This window comes from Aspergillus luchuensis, chromosome 1 (assembly GCF_016861625.1).
Source record: "Aspergillus luchuensis IFO 4308 DNA, chromosome 1, nearly complete sequence".
In the NCBI taxonomy this organism is placed as follows: Eukaryota; Fungi; Ascomycota; class Eurotiomycetes; order Eurotiales; family Aspergillaceae; genus Aspergillus; species Aspergillus luchuensis.
In genome coordinates, this window is record NC_054849.1 from 799840 (window position 1) to 817691 (window position 17852).

The window sequence follows — 17852 nt, forward strand, 5'->3', positions numbered from 1 at the left end:
GCGGGTGGGCAAGTATGAGGGCGACGAGAGGGAGGGATAGGGCCGTGTCGGAGAGTACTGAGAAGTGCCTAGAATTCTGAATCTGAGTCGTAGAACAGGAAACCAGGCAGGTAGACTTATTTGGCGGCGACTCAGAGGTAAGAGACAAGAGTCGTCCACGCCATTGTTTCCTGATGTTGTTGTTGCTTGTGGGTGTTTTCTGCGGAAACCAGGCGATGTAATAATCGAGCGGCGCGCATCGCCAGCCCGAAGACGCGTCTGGCACGTGCGGAGGTCCGCCCGCCAAGCCCGGGTTTTATTCTTCGCAAATAAAATCAATTTTACTCAAAAGGCACTGCTCGTTGGCGTGTTGCAGGTCTCCACGTTCTTCAGTTCTTCAGAATGTTGCACTGCAGACGGGCTTGTTTCGAGGGGCGATGGGAATGGCTTCCCTAAATTGGCTGTCGAAACTATTGGATTTATCCTTAAAGCGTGGCTTGAACTTGGGTTTAGTCCCAAAGCATATTGCCTTGCCCTAGGCTGGATGTCTGTTCAAGAAACAATGCATTCATCTGTGTACATGCTATGCTGATTATAACGGTGGAAAACTGTTTGGAATGAAAAAAGACACCTGGAACGCCATCCCTGCGCTATCCGATTAACATAGACACCGGGTGCAGATGTGCTCCAGCCTCTAGGTCAGTAGAACGTCAAGGCAGGCAACCAACTGCAACTCATACATCAAATGCAATGTTCTGCTTCAAGATCAAGCCGAGGTCCCGCCCAAGATCGATCCCGTAAGCCAGACAGCAGCACACGCACCCAGGACGGAAACTCCAACCAACCGCTTCTGCCACGTAGATTCCTCCGACATCTTCGCCGGCCCAACCTTGGTCCTGACCGTGTAATGCGGGGAAGATTCCTCATGCGCACTGGCATCCTTTGACACCAAGGACTCGTTCTGCCGGGCAAGATATGCCTGGTCGCGGGCGCGCCATTTGTTCACGAGTCGGGCAATCTCAATCAAATCCTCCTGCAACGAGCCCGGCTCGGTCGCATTGACATTCTCAACTTCAACGTTCTGCACATTCCCAAAGAAATCTGCCACGGTGCGAAGCCGTCCCTCTTGCTCGCCGCCAGGGAACAGGTCCCATCTGACGCCCGGCTGGGAATGGATCTTGGACTCATCGTACGAATCAAACAAGTCGCCCAGCGTGAGCTTCGAGTTGGCACTCGTCACCTGTGTCTCCAAAAACTCCAACACATAGTATGTCCAGCGATCGATCACCGCAACTCCGACATCGTTGTCCGCATGGTGGGAGTAGGAAGATTGGTCAAGCTCACTGGATCCGGTAGCGATGATGTTCGGCGAGTAGAAATGCGTATACATAGTGTTCGCCTGGCAGGTATCGATCATGAACAGGAGCTCATGGTAGCGCTTCTTTTCCCACATCTGACCGAAGGCGTCCGCCAGGTCCCAGGCCCCGATTTCCTCGGAGTCCTGGAACTTCAGGAACTGGTCGCCGCCGTGACCAGTCATGTAGACCAAAACATTACTGCCCGCGTCGGAGCCAAGTCGCTTGCTGCGTGGTACATCTTCGTCCAGGCGATCCGTCAGAAGGCGGATGAAGTTCTCCACGGTGACCTCGTACCCCCGATAGTCGACCTCGATGTTGTCGCCGTAAAGATCAACGGCGCGATCTGCATTACTGTAAACGGTTCCGGGGAAAGCATTGCGAGGGTTGCAGGCCATGTCATCGGGGAGCATCAGGATGATCTGCGAGTCGGGGATGCCCAACCGCTTGACGGTGCGGTACAAGGAGAGGACATTGGCGAGATGACGGTAGTTGAACCAGAAACGGGAGGTTGAGACGAGGACGGCCCAGTTGGAGGTATGTTCGGAGGATACTGTGGCTGTGAGGGCGAGTAGAAGTAAAGGCAGGACTCGAAGGAGTCCTGAGTAGGGCGTCAACATGGTCGGTGATGGGATGCTAAACCATCGCAGACACCTGCAATGATGATCAATCAAGCCGCATTCGGGGAGGGAGTCGGAGGTGTTCCTGAGGCAGGAAGGCGGAGATGCGGGTAAAAATGGCTTTAACCGCATATGGCATAGTTCCACAAGTGACGTATTCAGGATGTTTGGGCTATTTGACTTGTTTGGGGTGTTTACTTTAATTGGACTTGAAGCAGTGCGCATACCCCGTCCTGAGGTAGATATCACTAGAGACTGCTCCGTACATAGGACCGGATTACATACAACGCAAACCAAACAGCACATAGATAGACATTCTGGTTCCACTGATATCCCTACATCATATCCTTCCTGTTCATCTTTCCAGCCGGGCCCCGTTCCCACATCATGATCTGATCAACATGGCGTCTCACCCTCGGATAAACGTCTTGATAGGCTGTCGCGCCCATCCAGGCATCCAAATGTCCCTTGCCCGTGAAGACTTCCCGCTCGTACCAATCCCTTCCGTGCACATTACAAAGTGTCGTGTACGAGATATCCGTGTTCTCGGCAGTAAACACCATATTTCCAGTTCCTGATAGGAACAAGATCGGAATTCCCTTCAAACGTTCGAGGTTTTCCGGCGTGACGAGATTGGTGAAAGCTGGCCCGTTGGCTAGAACGCTCTCCTTCCGGCCACTCTCCATGAGCCATTGAAGGGAACGCATTGAGGTGCCGCCAAGGAAGCGTTCGAGTTGGGTGTGGGTGGCGTCGTTGAGGTTTTTATGGGTCCAAAGACTGCGGTCTTGTTAGGTGATTGTTGCTGGCGGATGCACAGACGTTTTTGGAACACTTACCGGCCAAATACAAGTTCGCTCCGATGGCAGACGACCGATCGGCACGACTCCCCGGCCGCCCCATGAGGGTAAAAGCGCAACGCCTGATTTAACAGTGACTGGATATAAGTGTCGTTGCGGCTACTGGTGCAGTCCCAGTACGGACTGACCAGTCGGGCATATAGGGATGTGGGAAATTTGGACAGGAAACTATCAACTTTTCCAAACTTAGGGTTCATGAAAACCATTGATGCGGTGATTCCCTGAATCCAGTCACTAGGGATTGTGCCGTCCAGTAGGCCGCAAGACAGTGCGAGGGAGCCTGCGCAGTGGGCCACCACGTAGACCTTTGGGGGCTCGGACGGATTCATTGTGCTGATAACTTTGCGGATGTGGACAAGAGCAGCGTGTATATCGCGCCGTGCATCATACGGTGTGTACCCTTCTCGAGCGATCGGAGCTCGTCCGACTCTATGAGTGATGCAGTAGATACGATATCCGGACTCGCGGAAGTACTCGACTGCATTCCTCTCTATGGTAGGAAGAGCGAACATTTTGTGGTCAACTGCTGCTCCTGGTATAAAGAGTAAGGTGGGGGCAGGGCCCAGAATATCCTTTCCTTGGAAGGTGGGATTCCACATCACCATGTTTGTGGTGACTCCGTCAGATGCTGTCAATGGAATGGTGGAGGATGGAGTTACTTCTTTAGAAGCGTAGTTCAGCGTTGTGTCTGGCCACTGAAGTTGCCCAAGCGTCGAAAGAAATGGCACGGAAAGCTGTTTCGCAAAGTAGGCGAGAAAGCTCACTGCCGATTTGGCTCTTGTCCACAGCGATGGCCCACTTGTTTCGAAGGTTTTCAGTTCGTAACCGAAATCGTCTGGCAGAATGCGCAGCATACCGCGGCCTACTACTATATTGCTCGCATCTGTGATGGTGACATACAGCGTGCTGGTCTGTCTCCACAGTTCAAGTGGGTTGAGGAAGGATGCACTGTTCACGACTTTGTAGCCGTTAAAATGCAGCTTTCTCCCACTGGTCGATATCATGTCAAAGTTATAGGTCAGGTTCGCTGTGTCTGGTTGCCGGGCATCGTAGTTGAACAGTTGGAAGGTGCCTCTGTGGACCAAGAAGACACCTCCAAGCGTGTTGCAAGTAAATGTTCCCGTCAAGTTTGCCAAATGTTGGCTGCTCTTTACCACTGCAAAGCGTCAGTGGAATTTGACTAGAGGCTTATATGTAACAGCATAAACTCACGCTCCTCAGCACTCCATGCTTTGACGCTCAGGAAGAATCGTGCATTCTCGCAGCGGCCTCGAGCAAGCTTCGTCGCGACCTCAAAGTCTTTAACGTCATGACCAGTGTATATGAAGCCAGTCATGATCTCCGAGAACACGACACCGGTATTTTGATTTTCAGTGGCTTTCGCAAGTCTGTATGCAAGTTGCGCGGTTTCTGCATCTTGAGGAGAACGATATGCCGGAGTACCGAACATGTCCAATTGACCTGAGACTGTTAACGAGAGAGAAGCGTTTTCGTCTCTGCCCAGTACCCACCATTCTTCGTGTTATAGTCGATAGCTATATTTCGCCTCCGGGCTACCATCTCAACTGATCTTTCAGCAAAGGCTGTAATGGTCGCAAAAGGATTGACGCCAACAGCTGCTGGCAGCGCAGAGCTGTCGCACACGACCAGTCCTTCATACACTTCGCTGCTGTTTCCCTTCAAGACTTCTCCTAGGTGATTGACCACCCCATTGTTCCCAGTGTTGTCTTTGCTAATGCGCGCTCCACCTCTGCGGTAAATGTTAGGTACTTCGACTGGTGCCGGGTCTACCGCTAATGAACATACATGGGATGCACTGTGATCTCCTGCCTACCCAAAGTACTCCAGACTGGGTTGGCTATATAATTTCCACCGACAGCAGCCGTCATTCTCTCGAGGATACCGTGAATGCGAGATACAGATTTAGATCGGCCCACACCCGAGTATGTTAGCACTGGCTTGTCTTTCTGGAGTGATAGTCTGCCTTGGCTACCTGCAATATTGTGAGAGACAGTTCTTATAAATTGACAAGCATGCAAGGTGCTCACTGTCATGCGACATGATCAAATATACGGTAGTCTTCTGCACACTTCCCTCGGGTACGTATGGCCCAAGCTTGCCTTTCAGTCGTGCGACAAACTTCTCTACACTCTCAACAGGACTGTACTTGGGACGTCTCATATCTGGCAAGTATTCCAACATGTTGAACATGAGTGGGGCAAGAGCATATGGTACAGCACAGTCTTCTACCACGAACCCATCCAGAACGTTTCTCTGATCCCTCAGATCCAGAACTGAAGTTATGCATGGTCCTACGGGTCGCTCAGGCGTAGGTTCAGGACGAGCTATGCAATTAGCTTCATAGTCGGTATTGTACCTGTTACGGCGTCTCAGTTCTGTGTCCATGAAAAGCGCAGCGATGAACTTGCCCAAAGCCCAACATATCCCCGTTGCCGCTCATCTCAGTGCCGACGTCATCGCTCAAGTCCAAGCCCATCTGTCTGCTGCGGAGCAGGATCTCGGTGGTTCCGATACTTCCAGCTCCTAAGAAAACGAATTTTCTTGCATGCACCCACATAAGGTCGTCAAAGAAAGTGCTGAAACGGTCTCGTCCACAGGAGCGCCACGCGAAGTATATAATGTATCCTTCACGGTCGGGGGCTTTGACAACATATCTGACCTCGCAATTACAGAAGATCTCGGCACCCCAATTCCAAGCATCACTGAGATAGTTCACAAGCGTTGTAGACTTGCTGCCGTCGTTGACACCAGTCGCATCCATTCCCGTCAGCTGTGACGCCTGCATGTAGACTCCCGTAGAGTTGGGGCCGTCCTCAAACCGAGTTGTTTGCGGAACACTGTAGAATTTATCGCCCCAGCTCATGAGCTCCGATTGCCTTCTGAGAAGATCGGCTTTGAGAAGCTTTGGGAATGTCGGAGGGTACTTGGCAGGTTCCAGAACGCTCATTGCGCGGTCATAATCTGGAAATCATCAGAAAAGGGTCCAAGGGAGAGCGATTCCCGGTCCTAGAATTGTGCGATATCTAAAGGTCACGAAAGTGCATGCTTACATTTCTTCCAAGCTTCGTGTCCTCTCAATTCCTCTGGCCAGACTCCCATTTCCAGCACTTTGCGATGGGCTTCAAGGAACACATTGGCATTCAGAAGGCTGGTGCCACCGAGACCGTTACCCATATATACGTTCTGGCCTTCGCCTACCACGAAGTGGTATAGGCCATTTGGGTTACCCGCGTCAACCATAGCTCCAGGGATACTTCTTCTGTCGCCGGGAGCGAATTGACCGCTGACGTGAAGCTCCTCCACCGCATCCTCCAGTTTTTCAGGGAATTCACCAGGCCATCTCTCCCTCCCTCGCTCGAGGACGCAGACGCTCTGCCCTCCTCTGGCCATTCGACTGGCGGCCACGCCCCCTCCATACCCTGAACCAATGGCCACCACATCGTAGGAGTCTCGCATGAGCTCTACTGGCATCGAGATACGGGGGAATCGGCTTTGGGATTGTGGTCCCCTATCAGCTCCGTTAGCGGAGTGAGCTTGAGGATTTCTGGACGGAATTCCATTGTAGGGTGAGTCCCCATTTGGACCATCGTGCACTCCGTTCATCCCATTCACTATGTGCTCCGCATTTTTAATTCCGTCTTGCATTGCGGTTGGTTTATCCGTGTTGATAAATTGTCTGTCCTGAGACCGAGTATCTACGGAGGCAGGTATATGATGAATTCGAAGTCGAGCAGGGCGCCTTGTCAAACTTATTTCAGGCCTTAGCTTCCCAAAGTAATTTGTAACAGAAAAGCATGGGGCCGGTCACGCATATGAGATATCTTGCTCACCCATTTTGATACGAGTAGGCCTTCAGTCCATCACATGTCGTGGGATAGAACAGTCGTCATGTTCATATGAAAAAAAGTTTCTGGGCGTGAATCGACCCCGCCCGCATCGTATAATCAAGGCTGAACCAACTCTGTCGTCTGAAGAGAGTTTCCGCAAGCAGCTACACCACCAGTTCAATGGTGTGTAAAGAAAGACTGAATTGACTTTGTGGCTGGATGTAAGTAAAGTAACGGTCCGCAGACAATCTGGCATGTTGTGGCTTGAGAATCTCGGCTCCTCAGGCCGAAGAGGATCTAGGTCAATTAGACTCAAGCTTGACGATCCGGCGCCCTTGGCTGGTCATTTTGAGGTATTCCGTGGCGCCTTCCAGCCATTAGTTCATTCGTCAAACCAGGCAAACCACGGGGTTCCCGATCGGTCATCCCGGCGAGTGCGTCAAGTTCTAGGCTGCCACATGAGATATCTTGGGAACTATATCTACCGCCATCCATCAACTATTCATACGACGAAACTCAGGAGACCATGTCTCATCATTTTCACATGTTTTACACTTGACCACTTTATTACCCAACTTGTCACCATGCCTGCTGGGTCTTGTCAAGTCTATGGCTCCGTATCTGGTGAGGACATCAACAGTTATCCCAAATATACGGGTTCTCCCTTGTTGTTGTTCCTCGCTGATCTGTGGCTCTTCCTCTGTAACATCTTTTACCTACCATGCATTTTCTTGCCTCTCACGCCATGGCCTTGTGGGGGTCTGGATGAACTGTACCCTTCTCTAGCCAATATCTTTGACATCTGTCTTCATTGTGTTCTGTTTGTCCTCCAGCTCGTCTTTCTTGCCTCACTCCCACTATTCATCTGGCTACCATTCGGTGTCTACGTTCTGTATATTGTGACCGCTCTCGCCTTGAATACGCTCATCTGCTACGCTTTGAACCGGGGTATCCCAGCAGACGGTCTCAGGTCGACAGAGGATGATTTCTCAAGACGGTGGAATCGCCATGAGGACGAGTATTGGATATTCCTCAATGGAATTTGCGTTGGGTTGGTTTTCATTCCCATCCTATCTTGTGCTTACAAGTCTGACCGAAATAGGAGGAATTGGCTACAGAATAACGTCGATCGCATATCGCGGACATTCCACCGTCCAGTAGTCGGCGTCCACAATAAAACGTATGCTTCCCCATCTTTGTCAAAGTTCAAACCATCCAGATGTATGGGTGTCTGATAGTCGTTAGAACTGGTGTCATATTCGACATTATCCAGTGCCTCATTCAACGTTGTTTGTTGTACGCGACAAATGATGTTCGAGACTGCTACGTATTGGTTAGAAGAGCACTGTATCGGCCAGAGGTAAAAAAGGTTGTGTTAATCCTGCACTCGCAGGGGGGCATTGAGGGCGGAATGATCCTGGATTGGCTTCTCGATGAAGTACCACAGGATCTCATCAGACAACTGGAAATCTACACCTTTGGCTGTCTTGCAAATCACTTCAACAACCCATATCGCGACACGGCATCGTGTAACGCAGCGATGCGCTATGTGCGCACGGGAGACATCACTGGAAATATCCACAACCGCAGCATCTTACACATTGAGCACTATGCCAACAAACGTGATTTCGCATGTCGATTTGGGGTGCTGAATTTCGACCACAGTAAGCCCCAGGACCGTCGCGAAAACCGGTTCATGGGTAAGGTACTCGTTAGTCCCGCTTCAGGCCATCAGTTCAATCAGCATTATCTTGATACGATGTTCCCACTTGACCCAACCAACCGGTTTACGCGGGAGCCACGGGAGGGCGACTTCATGGACACAGATGTCACAGTAAGTCGGCATGATAGGTGTGAAGAAGATAGGCCTGTCACGATCCTAGATGCAGCGGGGCTGTTGGACGCAGGCACTGGGGAAGTAGATGGCACTAGTTTGAACTCGGTACTCTCCGGTAGTGCGCAAAACATGAAAGTTGGGCTCAATATGAAGTTGAAGATGCACCAAATGAGCAGATTGTGGCTCTATCGAAATGGTGGCCGTCCAGTCTCGTGAGCTTGCTTTCTATCTCCAGGTGTGAGATAGGCTTTTTGTATCATAGGTTCTGCTGAACAAAATTGTGGGATACTGAGTGCGATTCATACGTAATTTGACCATTGGGCTTGCTATCAGAGCAGTCATTGAGTCGTGCAGCTGAGGATGGCTCCAAACCGAAAGTCTGCCTTGTCGCCTTACGCGTACTCAGTAAATGATTGCTTTTGCGATAATAAAGCCTCGGCTGTCTGGTTGACATAAAACGCCACTGCCAAAAATCCTTCCAATAGGACCCTCAGAAATTATCAGGTGCCTATGCACTTGCGGGACACTTTGCTCCGTCATATGGCAGTATATATGTTAAACCGTGAACAAGTCTGGAGATGCCGATGAGATTATGAATAATCGAGATACCTCGGCTATTGCCTGAATCAGAAAGCCCGTGCTCCACCGAACCGGCGTGTGAGGGCGGCCTCCTTAACCCCCGCCAGATCTCAAGACTTTCTTCTTCATTTGCTTCGTGCATATTCCTGTGTTTCAACTCCTTACTTGCCTCGGAGTCGGAAGAGTACTAGATATGGCGGAATCAGCGACTCTTTTCAAACCTCCGCCGTTGGATCCTACCAAGGCGCCCGTTGAGAATGTGTTAGAACTGACACCGGTGATTGACGTGGGGAAAGTATGTCTTTCCCTCCCATCTCTTTAGTTCTCGCGAGTCCAACGGTTTTCTCTCTTTCAACAGGATGTGTTCACCAATACGCGACCCCTTTGGCATCCGCCTGGTGCGCGAGGCATCTACGGCGGTGCTGCCATCGCCCAGTCTCTCGCCGCTGCGCTACGAACTGTTCCCGCCGATTTTGCTGTCCATAGCATGCACTGTTACTTCCTCCTCGCCGGTGACTCCGAAATCCCTATATTGTACCACGTGGAACGAGTACGTGATGGAAGGAGCTATATCACGCGGACGGTACAGGCCAAGCAGCGCGGTCGTCCCATCTTCACCACAACACTGAGTTTCAACAAGGCCAACAGTGGCGGCAAGAAGAAGCTCGAGCATGCATCTTCGATGCCAGCTGTCACTCTGCCAGAGGAGCCTGGACCGGGGTCTAAAAGGAGGTTCGAGGAATCGGGCGGTGGGCCATTCGAATCACAGAAAGCGGGGGTTATAGATCGTCAGTCTTCATAGTGTGTCGGTTGAGCTTGAAGTTATATGCTGACTGTCTCAGGAAACCGCCCTCCTCAGGAGAGGAAAACGAGACGATTCATGCGGTCACGGGGCAAGATTTCCGATGCGGGTGGCCATCAAGCTCATCTTTCCGCCCTTGCATATATGACCGACAGTTATTTTATTGGCACTGTGTCCAGGGTTCACAACATTCCTCGGTTCTCTTCCCCAGAGGAACTTAAGAAGGCACTAAATGCGCTCAAGAACCCGTCTGACCTGGATGATGAGGATATTGCGCGCGCTCTCAAGGAGCTGAAGGAAGAAGAAACGGCAGATTTACGCCGTCGCTTGGAGGGCGCTTTGCACAGAGTAACTAACCAGCCACCCCAGGAACATAAGGAAGTGGGCATGATGGTCAGTCTTGATCACTCAATCCACTTCCATAACCCTTGGGCATTCCGGGCAGACGAATGGATGCTTACAGAAATGGAGAGTCCTTGGGCCGGTGAGGGACGAGGTTTGGTTTTGCAGAAAATCTGGTCAAAGGATGGAACATTGATCGCTACATGCACCCAAGAGGTATGTGCGATGAGTGCTTTTACTGAAAGGACATGTCTAATGAGTTTCTTTATAGGGAGTCGTGCGCCTCAAACAAGACGAGCCACCTCGGTCTAAGCTTTGACGACGAGGACACATGCCGTTGACGTCCAGTCGTAGTAGATATACCCGTATAATGTATTCTCGAGTAAATCATGTTAGATAGTATAGATTTGATAATTGCATATAGTGTATAGTCGGCAACGAACCGATCATATTCCATCATCTTCAGTCACTCGTCGAGTTCTTTCGTTGGTCTCTTGGGGCACATCCATATATGACTGGCACCCGAAATGTAATCTCATATAGTCCAATTGTAAACATTGGTACTACTGGATAATATACTTTTCAAAATGGGGCCAAGTAATATGCTCTTTCTCACCAGAAAATAGAAGCGTGTGCATTCTGGGCTGGTCTGAGGTCTCCCAGGCGAACAACTAATATATATCAACAAGATTGCTCAAGTCATGCAGATCGTCAACGGTATCATGAAAATGCAAAATAATACAGACAATAAAGAAACAATGCTTTGACCGGAGACTTTTGAAATCAGACAGCCGCCCATCCGTTTGATGGCCCAAATGCAAGAAGCGATGCAAAACGCAAAAAATGCAACAGAAAGCCTCCCATGCGATGGCGTCCTTTTCGCCGCCCTTCCCCTTCTTCCCTCCTTCCCTACCTCATTAATCTTCAACCATTACACCATCATCTTTTCAGGGTCTTGTTGATACATTCGGCTTTTCTTTTCACAGTACTCCAGAGCCTTAGGGCCCCAGACCTCTCTTCCCTTGTATTCACCCACATACTCTGGCCAGCTTTTAATCTCTTTCGCAAGGTTTTGCAGTTCCTGCATCGGCAGCTCGTCCAGAGTTGTCAAGATGGTCTTGACACCAAAGACGAGTGCTCCGGTACGAGGGAGTCGACGGAAAGTTTGCCGCTCGCGACGAATAACAATATCTTGCGGCGTTGGATCCGGATTCTCCTCAGATAGAGAAGTTGGTCGATAGAGGATCTCAAATAAATCTTCATCGGGCCGCTTCACTTCGACGAAGTAGTTGGATCTTTCCATGGGCGATGCCGGTGTGAGCCGAGCCAAGAATCTGGAGTAAGAATGTTAGCCTCTCTCCTTGCTTCTGCAACTCGCCTTTACTGCCAGTCAAAACATCCAGAGTACTTACTTGCTGACTGAATTGGCAACCTGCTGATGCCACAGTGGTACCGGGTTGTGAAGCTTGGAGATGGTCCACCCAATGCGGTCTTGAACTGTCCAGCCAACGGGGAAAAGGCTTGCACTGGCGGCGCTGTTTATACCGGTTAGTCGGTCTACTTGGATGCGGAAACAGGATCATAAGACTAACAGATAGTACTCGTCCTCCTCGTTTTTCATCAGTATACTCAGGTCCTCCATCGTCAGTCTGACGGCGATTTCTAGGGGATCGACGTCTTTGTTCTTCCCTCCAAAGCAAAATGTCTCTCCGGTCATCTTGTTGTGCACAGTCGTTTCATCGCCGCACTTTTTCTGGTGGAACACATTGGAGAATCGCTGGCAGAGGAATTCAACTACCTCCTCCAATGCCTCTAAGCATGCATCGTATGACTCGGGGAGGCATTGGAGGACCTTGCTCTTCTCTGTCTCCAGCAATTGGCTTCTAACTTCGTGCTCGTCCATATAGTTCTTGTCAACGGTGAGCCAGTTCTCCACGTCCAATTTCCGAACGTCCATCATAACTCGGTACCTCTCCCTGCCCTTGATTGGCTGGGCCGGATAAGGAGCCATCTTCTTGAGATCATTGCAACCCGGTTCTTGGGCATGTTTTGTGCGCCATAACGATGAAAGATTCTTTCGGTATCTGGTGAAGATAATGGAAAGAAGAAAAAACGACAACGCAAGACATGATAGGGGATTCATTGCCATTGAGAAGAAAGTCCACAACAAAAGGGAATGAAGAAAAGGGAAAAAGAAAAGAAGAGGATCTTCGATGAAGCTTTTTATTGTTCACGCATACAGGTCTCCACGTCGCAAGTCTGATGGGAAGAGGCAATGGGAGAATTCAACATGGCGAAACTCTCTGCTCCCGGCGAGGACAATGGCTCCAATTATAATCAGGAGAGTAAGCCATAGTCTCAAAGATCATCATTAGGGTCAGACGATTTAGCTACAAGTGGACTACTACATTCCGGATTCAGGGAGCTGGGTTGGGTTCTGATACGTTCTGTCTTTCCCCGCAAAAGCCGCAATTCGCCGCCCCGAAAAAAGAAAAGGAACCTGACAGCATCCACATGATCCCACTGAATTCTCAGCATTCATTTCAATCGAGCTCCACTGGGTCTTAGTGGTAAACGCGGGGGTGAGGATCCATCAGAGAGTGAACTCTATGTGGACGAGAAACTCAAACCATGCGCAGGTCCGTCTCCGCCCTGGATCCGCAGCCCGGCCCATGTACTAGCTGCTGGATGTCACTTCAATTGCGACGGTACCGGTGCCTACTAGCCTTGATTTGCCTGGATGGGAATGGTACTAAGTTAACGCGCTTACTCACATACGAAAGAGTACTAGGCCGGGCAAGGGTTGTGACAGAGACAATAATACCACTCCCTACTTCCATTCTTCCTATGGAATCGTCAGGCGGAGCTCACGCGTATCTCGTCCGTGCGCGCGCCCATTGGAAGACCTCGTGAGCTGAACCCGATCGGATCCTAGGGGAAATGATTCCCCTGTCTAACAGGTTCCTGCGGTTCCGCCCCAGCGGTATTCGCCTTTTTTTTTCTTTCCCGGGGCAGACGCAGCGACATCGAGACGGGTACATTGTACTTGATAGAATTACGAAATGAGAAAGAAATAGCGCAGTCCGGTATGTTGGGACCACCTCGGGGACCAGTCAAGCATGTCTTTAGACCGGAGTGCATGAAAATCATACATCATCACCTGTGCAACAGAGGGCACGATGACCGAAGGAAAGCGCGTGGGATGCTGCGTGGGCCGGCTTCCCACTCGGTACCGAGTGGGAGGAGGGTCATCAGCTCCCAGCGTAATGGCAAATAGACGTCCTCTTAGCCGGCTATGAAATTCTACGGACCTGCCTACCATGCTGGGGATGGGAAGAAGGCACCGCTTGGTCTCCATCTGTTTCGAGTGACGTGCTGGCAGTCTAGTCATTCCAGTTGCTGCGACTGGTCAGTCGGCTCCGGCGCAGCGATGCCACTATATTGGAGCTAAGTCGTTAAGAGAAAGCCCCAGGTCGGCACTGACGTACTGTGAGGTGTCCTTGCAGTCCTGCCAGGCCTCTGGCGCAGACTATACGCTACTCATCCGCTAGTGGAATTCTACTTACTGTGTTGGGACGTGCATCCCATCCATGGTAAGTTGATGCTCAGCGTGGGCGTGATGGAAAATTATGAAATAACCTGACGGGCGATCCACCTCCGGCACGAGTCCAGAATCTGCTCTTTTTGTTTTTTTCTCCACTCTTCCTAAATGAGCCCATCTGGGGTTTTGCGCTGCAACCGCCCCAGTTCGCGCAAAGCGCGCTTGCCGCAGGTCCAGTTTAATTGGGAACTAATTATCAGTGTCCGTTACGTTTGCTCTTCTCAATGTGCGACATGATGGCGGTGTCTCAAGAAAGAATGCGTCTTTTTCTCCCACTCGTCTCATCTAGCTGGCTTTTGAGTCTTTTTTTTTTCTTTTTCCACTTTTGGTTTATCTTTTACGTTGCTTATGCCGCGTTTTTTTTTGCTTTTCCTCTCATTTCTTTTTTCTGATTTTTATTTTCCCAACCTCTCTATACTCTTTCGGGATTGCTTACATTGCCCCTTCCATCATTGTTGGGGCGATCTCAGATTTCCTCCGCCAGAAGATCAAGGTTAATCACCCTGTTTTCTTGCATTCCCTTTTTCTTTTTTCGGGTTCTCCTCTTCAGTTTACATTCGTCACATCTGTCCAAAATCATCCACCGAGAGTATCAAATCCTCCGAGACACAGCGGGCTCTCGGACCGAAATGGACTTTCATTGCCCCCAACTTACTTTTTGGTACGCCAGCTCGCCGATAGCAACGATGGGACAGTGGGGAGTTCCTAGTGTCTACTGCCTTGACTTGACGACGACGCTCTAAGTGGACTGACTGGCTTGCGGACCCAAAATTGTCTGCCTTTCGGCACAGCCTACTATCTTAGTCCATACGGTACAGGCCAAAACTCATGTCTAGACTCTCTAGGCCTCAGAAAAACACCGGCGCACGGTGTGGTAACCCACCTTTCGTCAGTGATCGTCGAATGATTGAAGAGGGATTTGCAAGAAGCTCGGCGGGCCATACGGCATTACTCCGTAGCGACGGATTGACTCAGCTCAGACTAGGCCTGAGTCTTTGGGAGCCTACTAAGTAGAGGGCTCCTCTTTCTGGACCACGCCATCGGAGTGGACGAGGAAGCTGCAATTCCGTGCTGTGGGACTCGACTAGGCCCAAGTTGGGTCCAAGTCCCAAGAGGATCGACTCACCGTGCACGGACGGCTATGCCGGTCCTACCATGGTGGTTCTCCACGATTCTCCGCATGGCAATGAGACTTAGTTCTAGGTCTACACCGGTCTTGGTAACTGATAAGCCACTGGCCGGTCGCCCTAAAGGGCAGCTTGTATGGTAAGATATTCGTACTTGTGTCAGGGCGTCTTGCCCAGCCTCTAGGACCAGAAGTACAAGACCGGCTACCACTCGGGCTTAGATCGGGGAGGGCGTGTCTCGTCTCGTAGAGGGAGAAAGTAGTCCAGATGGCCAGGGTTTGCTGCCGCCGTTGCTGAACGGGGCTCTAGTGGCCTTGGCTTTTTCAAGGCAGCTGAACAGGGCGCTGCCTAGATCTTAGTAAGATGATGAAATTGATTGAGCCGACGGAACACAGACGCTGCCACGAAGGGGGAAGACGCCCGACAGACAGGTTTGGAGGGTCTCCTCGCAGCAGAGTGAAAACGTGGATGCAGTGGCCTTCCTGTTTGAGCGATTTGGAAGCCATCATGTGATCCAGCTGCTGAATGACCCCTGCATCATGTGATTGCAAGGAGGCTCGCTCCAACGTCCATCCCAACGCATCTTCCCCTCCTCCTTCGTTCTTCCCCTCGTCCTTATCCCAGAGAGCAAGCAAGCACTTCGCCCCAGCTGTGTCACCCCCCTCGTTGTTTCATCCTCGGATCCAACGAAAACTGCCACTGCAGGCTCATCACCAAGCCTCTCCACCCCTCCCAATTGGGTCATCTAGACAGATCGTGAGGAACGTGTCTCTGCACTGCACAACCATGACTTCCTCAGCAAATGTTTCTACACAGTCCCCTCCGCTACCAGCTGATGCGGATGCCCCGCCAACTTTTCAGGAATGGTACTCCTTCGATGCACTCTCCAACTGTTGGAGCCCACTTCCACCCTCTACCCCAGTGATTTGCGATGAGAGCACAATGTCAGCCTCAGACAAAGCGAAACTGAAGGTACCTGCACTTAACCTTGTAACTTGGAATGTAGATGCCTTCGCCAAGTTTCCCGATGACCGTATGGCCGGCATCATTTCCACCATACGCAATCAAACACCCCCACCCAACATACTCTTTTTCCAAGAAGTCCCTAAGGCAGCACTGTTTTACCTCCTCAATGAACCTTGGATTCGCGAGAATTGGTATTCTAACGAGGGGGACTCCAGCACCTATGGGGGTCTCGCATTCATTACCGTGATACTCTTATCCAAAGCCAGTTTCAGTACAGACAGTCAAGACCCAGACAAAGCATGCCTCGGACCAGTCTGGCGAGTTGATTATCCAAGTAAGTTTGACCGAGACGCTCTCTGCTGTGATGTCTTCATGCCCCAATCCGCTACCCGTGTCCGTTTGGTCAACGTGCATCTGGACTCTCTTGCTTTCCAGCCAAGTTGTCGTCCGCGGCAGCTCGCCATCGTTGCGAATAGTCTCCGTTGTGCCGGGCATGGCTTCGTCGCAGGAGACTTCAACCCTGTCCTCCCAGAGGATGACAGTCTCGTGGCCACCAACGGTCTGGTAGATGTGTGGAACGAGCTGCACCCCGACGAACCGGGCTTCACCTGGGGTCTTGATGGTCGGGAACCTTTCCCTCCAGGACGGTTGGACAAAGTGGCCGTTCTTGGCCTGAAGGGGCAAGAGATGGACATTCTTCATCCCGGTGCAATCAACAGCGCGGGACAGGGTCTACTACTACGACAATTGGATACCCCCATGCCCTGGAGTGATCACTCAGGTCTAAAGTGCTGCTTACGTCTTGCCGAAGAGCCCTTGTAAGCATATCATCAAGCATTCCCTCTAGTCTCTTTCTCTTCTTAGCTACTCTATGCATTTACCTCTTGAGTAAGGACACACATCTTCCCAGGCTCCCTCCCACCACCCACACACACACGTGGCTCTACCATCCATTCATTTCTATTCCATTAACCCCAACTGGTCAGTCGCACCTGTCTATCACTGTACGCGTATAATAGGACAAGACAAGACAGGAAGGGCATGGCTATCTCCCATATCCTCCCCAATGCATATATCTATCAATGCATCCATCCAATAAGCACCCCCACATTTGCTATATACAGTAGTTGTGACAGCTTCATTTGTTGAAAACGGATGATGGATGATGGATGCCTTGATCCCAAACCAGCCACCAGCGTCAGACGTGCATGAACGTACACGTCTATGTTATCCGTCTCTTGGAAGAAAGAAACTACGTGGCTTATCTTGGTTTCCTACTGTAGAGAGCGTGAGAAGCAGTCTTTACCTAAAGAAGAAGTAGTTACTCCAGTTACTCCGTATGGGTTGATAGAGATGGCTATTGTATGGTTGTTCATGATGGTGCCCAATAATTACCACAGTGCTTCATACCGAGGGGTTCCTGATAATATAAGCATGATGGGGGGAAAAAACAAAATAACTCAATGTCGGACACTTTCATAGCCAATCATGTAGTCCCTAATATTGGGTATATGCACCTGGACGGTAATTATTGACCTGTCTAGTACAGTAGTAGTCGGCCCGGAAGAATGACTAGGTCCCGAAAGTGACAGCGGCGGTGGAAGAAACCATCATGGATAGTTTTGCCATTAAGGGATTAAATAGAATTCATCAAAAAGCTCATCCAAAGAGGTATCCAGGGGAATAAGAAAACACAGACAATTGGCCCCAAAATCGGTGGGGCTCGCAACAAAATGATCATATCCAAAATCGTCCACACGGACGCAAGCTCAAGCATATAAAACGCCCTCCCAGTGCAGTGCTGATCATCATTGGTGTATCACAAAAGTTGGGACTTCCACATTCAACCCGATTTGTACTCTCAGTCGGTTCTTTTTTCGGACCATCCATACAGGAGCGCTCTCTGCTGCCTGCCTGCCTAACCCAAGCAGGGCGCCGT

The 17852-nt window shown here is 50.6% G+C and overlaps 6 protein-coding genes across 6 annotated transcripts; 3 read left to right on the top strand and 3 right to left on the bottom strand.

Annotated features, from left to right (window-relative positions):
- Window positions 1-745: 745 nt before the first annotated feature.
- Window positions 746-1954, bottom strand: GPI8 (GPI-anchor transamidase; the record flags this gene model as incomplete). Its single annotated transcript, XM_041685457.1, has 1 exon — window positions 746-1954. The coding sequence occupies one exon, from the start codon at window positions 1952-1954 to the stop codon at window positions 746-748; it is 1209 nt and encodes a 402-aa protein (XP_041537002.1).
- A 335-nt stretch (window positions 1955-2289) lies between these two features.
- Window positions 2290-6477, bottom strand: AKAW2_10283A (uncharacterized protein; the record flags this gene model as incomplete). Its single annotated transcript, XM_041685468.1, has 8 exons — window positions 2290-2731; window positions 2791-3967; window positions 4024-4272; window positions 4323-4561; window positions 4618-4804; window positions 4860-5188; window positions 5241-5793; window positions 5883-6477. 8 exons carry the CDS (start codon window positions 6475-6477, stop codon window positions 2290-2292), a joined length of 3771 nt encoding a protein of 1256 aa, XP_041537003.1.
- A 436-nt stretch (window positions 6478-6913) lies between these two features.
- Window positions 6914-8712, top strand: AKAW2_10284S (uncharacterized protein; the record flags this gene model as incomplete). The annotated part of the gene is made up of 3 exons (XM_041685479.1): window positions 6914-7710; window positions 7762-7839; window positions 7905-8712. The coding sequence occupies 3 exons, from the start codon at window positions 6914-6916 to the stop codon at window positions 8710-8712; spliced, it is 1683 nt and encodes a 560-aa protein (XP_041537004.1).
- Window positions 8713-9268: 556 nt separating this feature from the next.
- Window positions 9269-10538, top strand: AKAW2_10285S (uncharacterized protein; the record flags this gene model as incomplete). Its single annotated transcript, XM_041685490.1, has 4 exons — window positions 9269-9370; window positions 9434-9863; window positions 9918-10435; window positions 10491-10538. The coding sequence occupies 4 exons, from the start codon at window positions 9269-9271 to the stop codon at window positions 10536-10538; spliced, it is 1098 nt and encodes a 365-aa protein (XP_041537005.1).
- A 612-nt stretch (window positions 10539-11150) lies between these two features.
- On the bottom strand, window positions 11151-12368 carry AKAW2_10286A (heme-dependent oxidative N-demethylase family protein; the record flags this gene model as incomplete). The annotated part of the gene is made up of 3 exons (XM_041685501.1): window positions 11151-11553; window positions 11632-11754; window positions 11812-12368. The coding sequence occupies 3 exons, from the start codon at window positions 12366-12368 to the stop codon at window positions 11151-11153; spliced, it is 1083 nt and encodes a 360-aa protein (XP_041537006.1).
- A 3365-nt stretch (window positions 12369-15733) lies between these two features.
- AKAW2_10287S (endonuclease/exonuclease/phosphatase family protein) lies at window positions 15734-16805 on the top strand (the record flags this gene model as incomplete). Its single annotated transcript, XM_041685512.1, has 2 exons — window positions 15734-16731; window positions 16778-16805. 2 exons carry the CDS (start codon window positions 15734-15736, stop codon window positions 16803-16805), a joined length of 1026 nt encoding a protein of 341 aa, XP_041537007.1.
- Between the last annotated feature and the right edge of the window lie 1047 nt (window positions 16806-17852).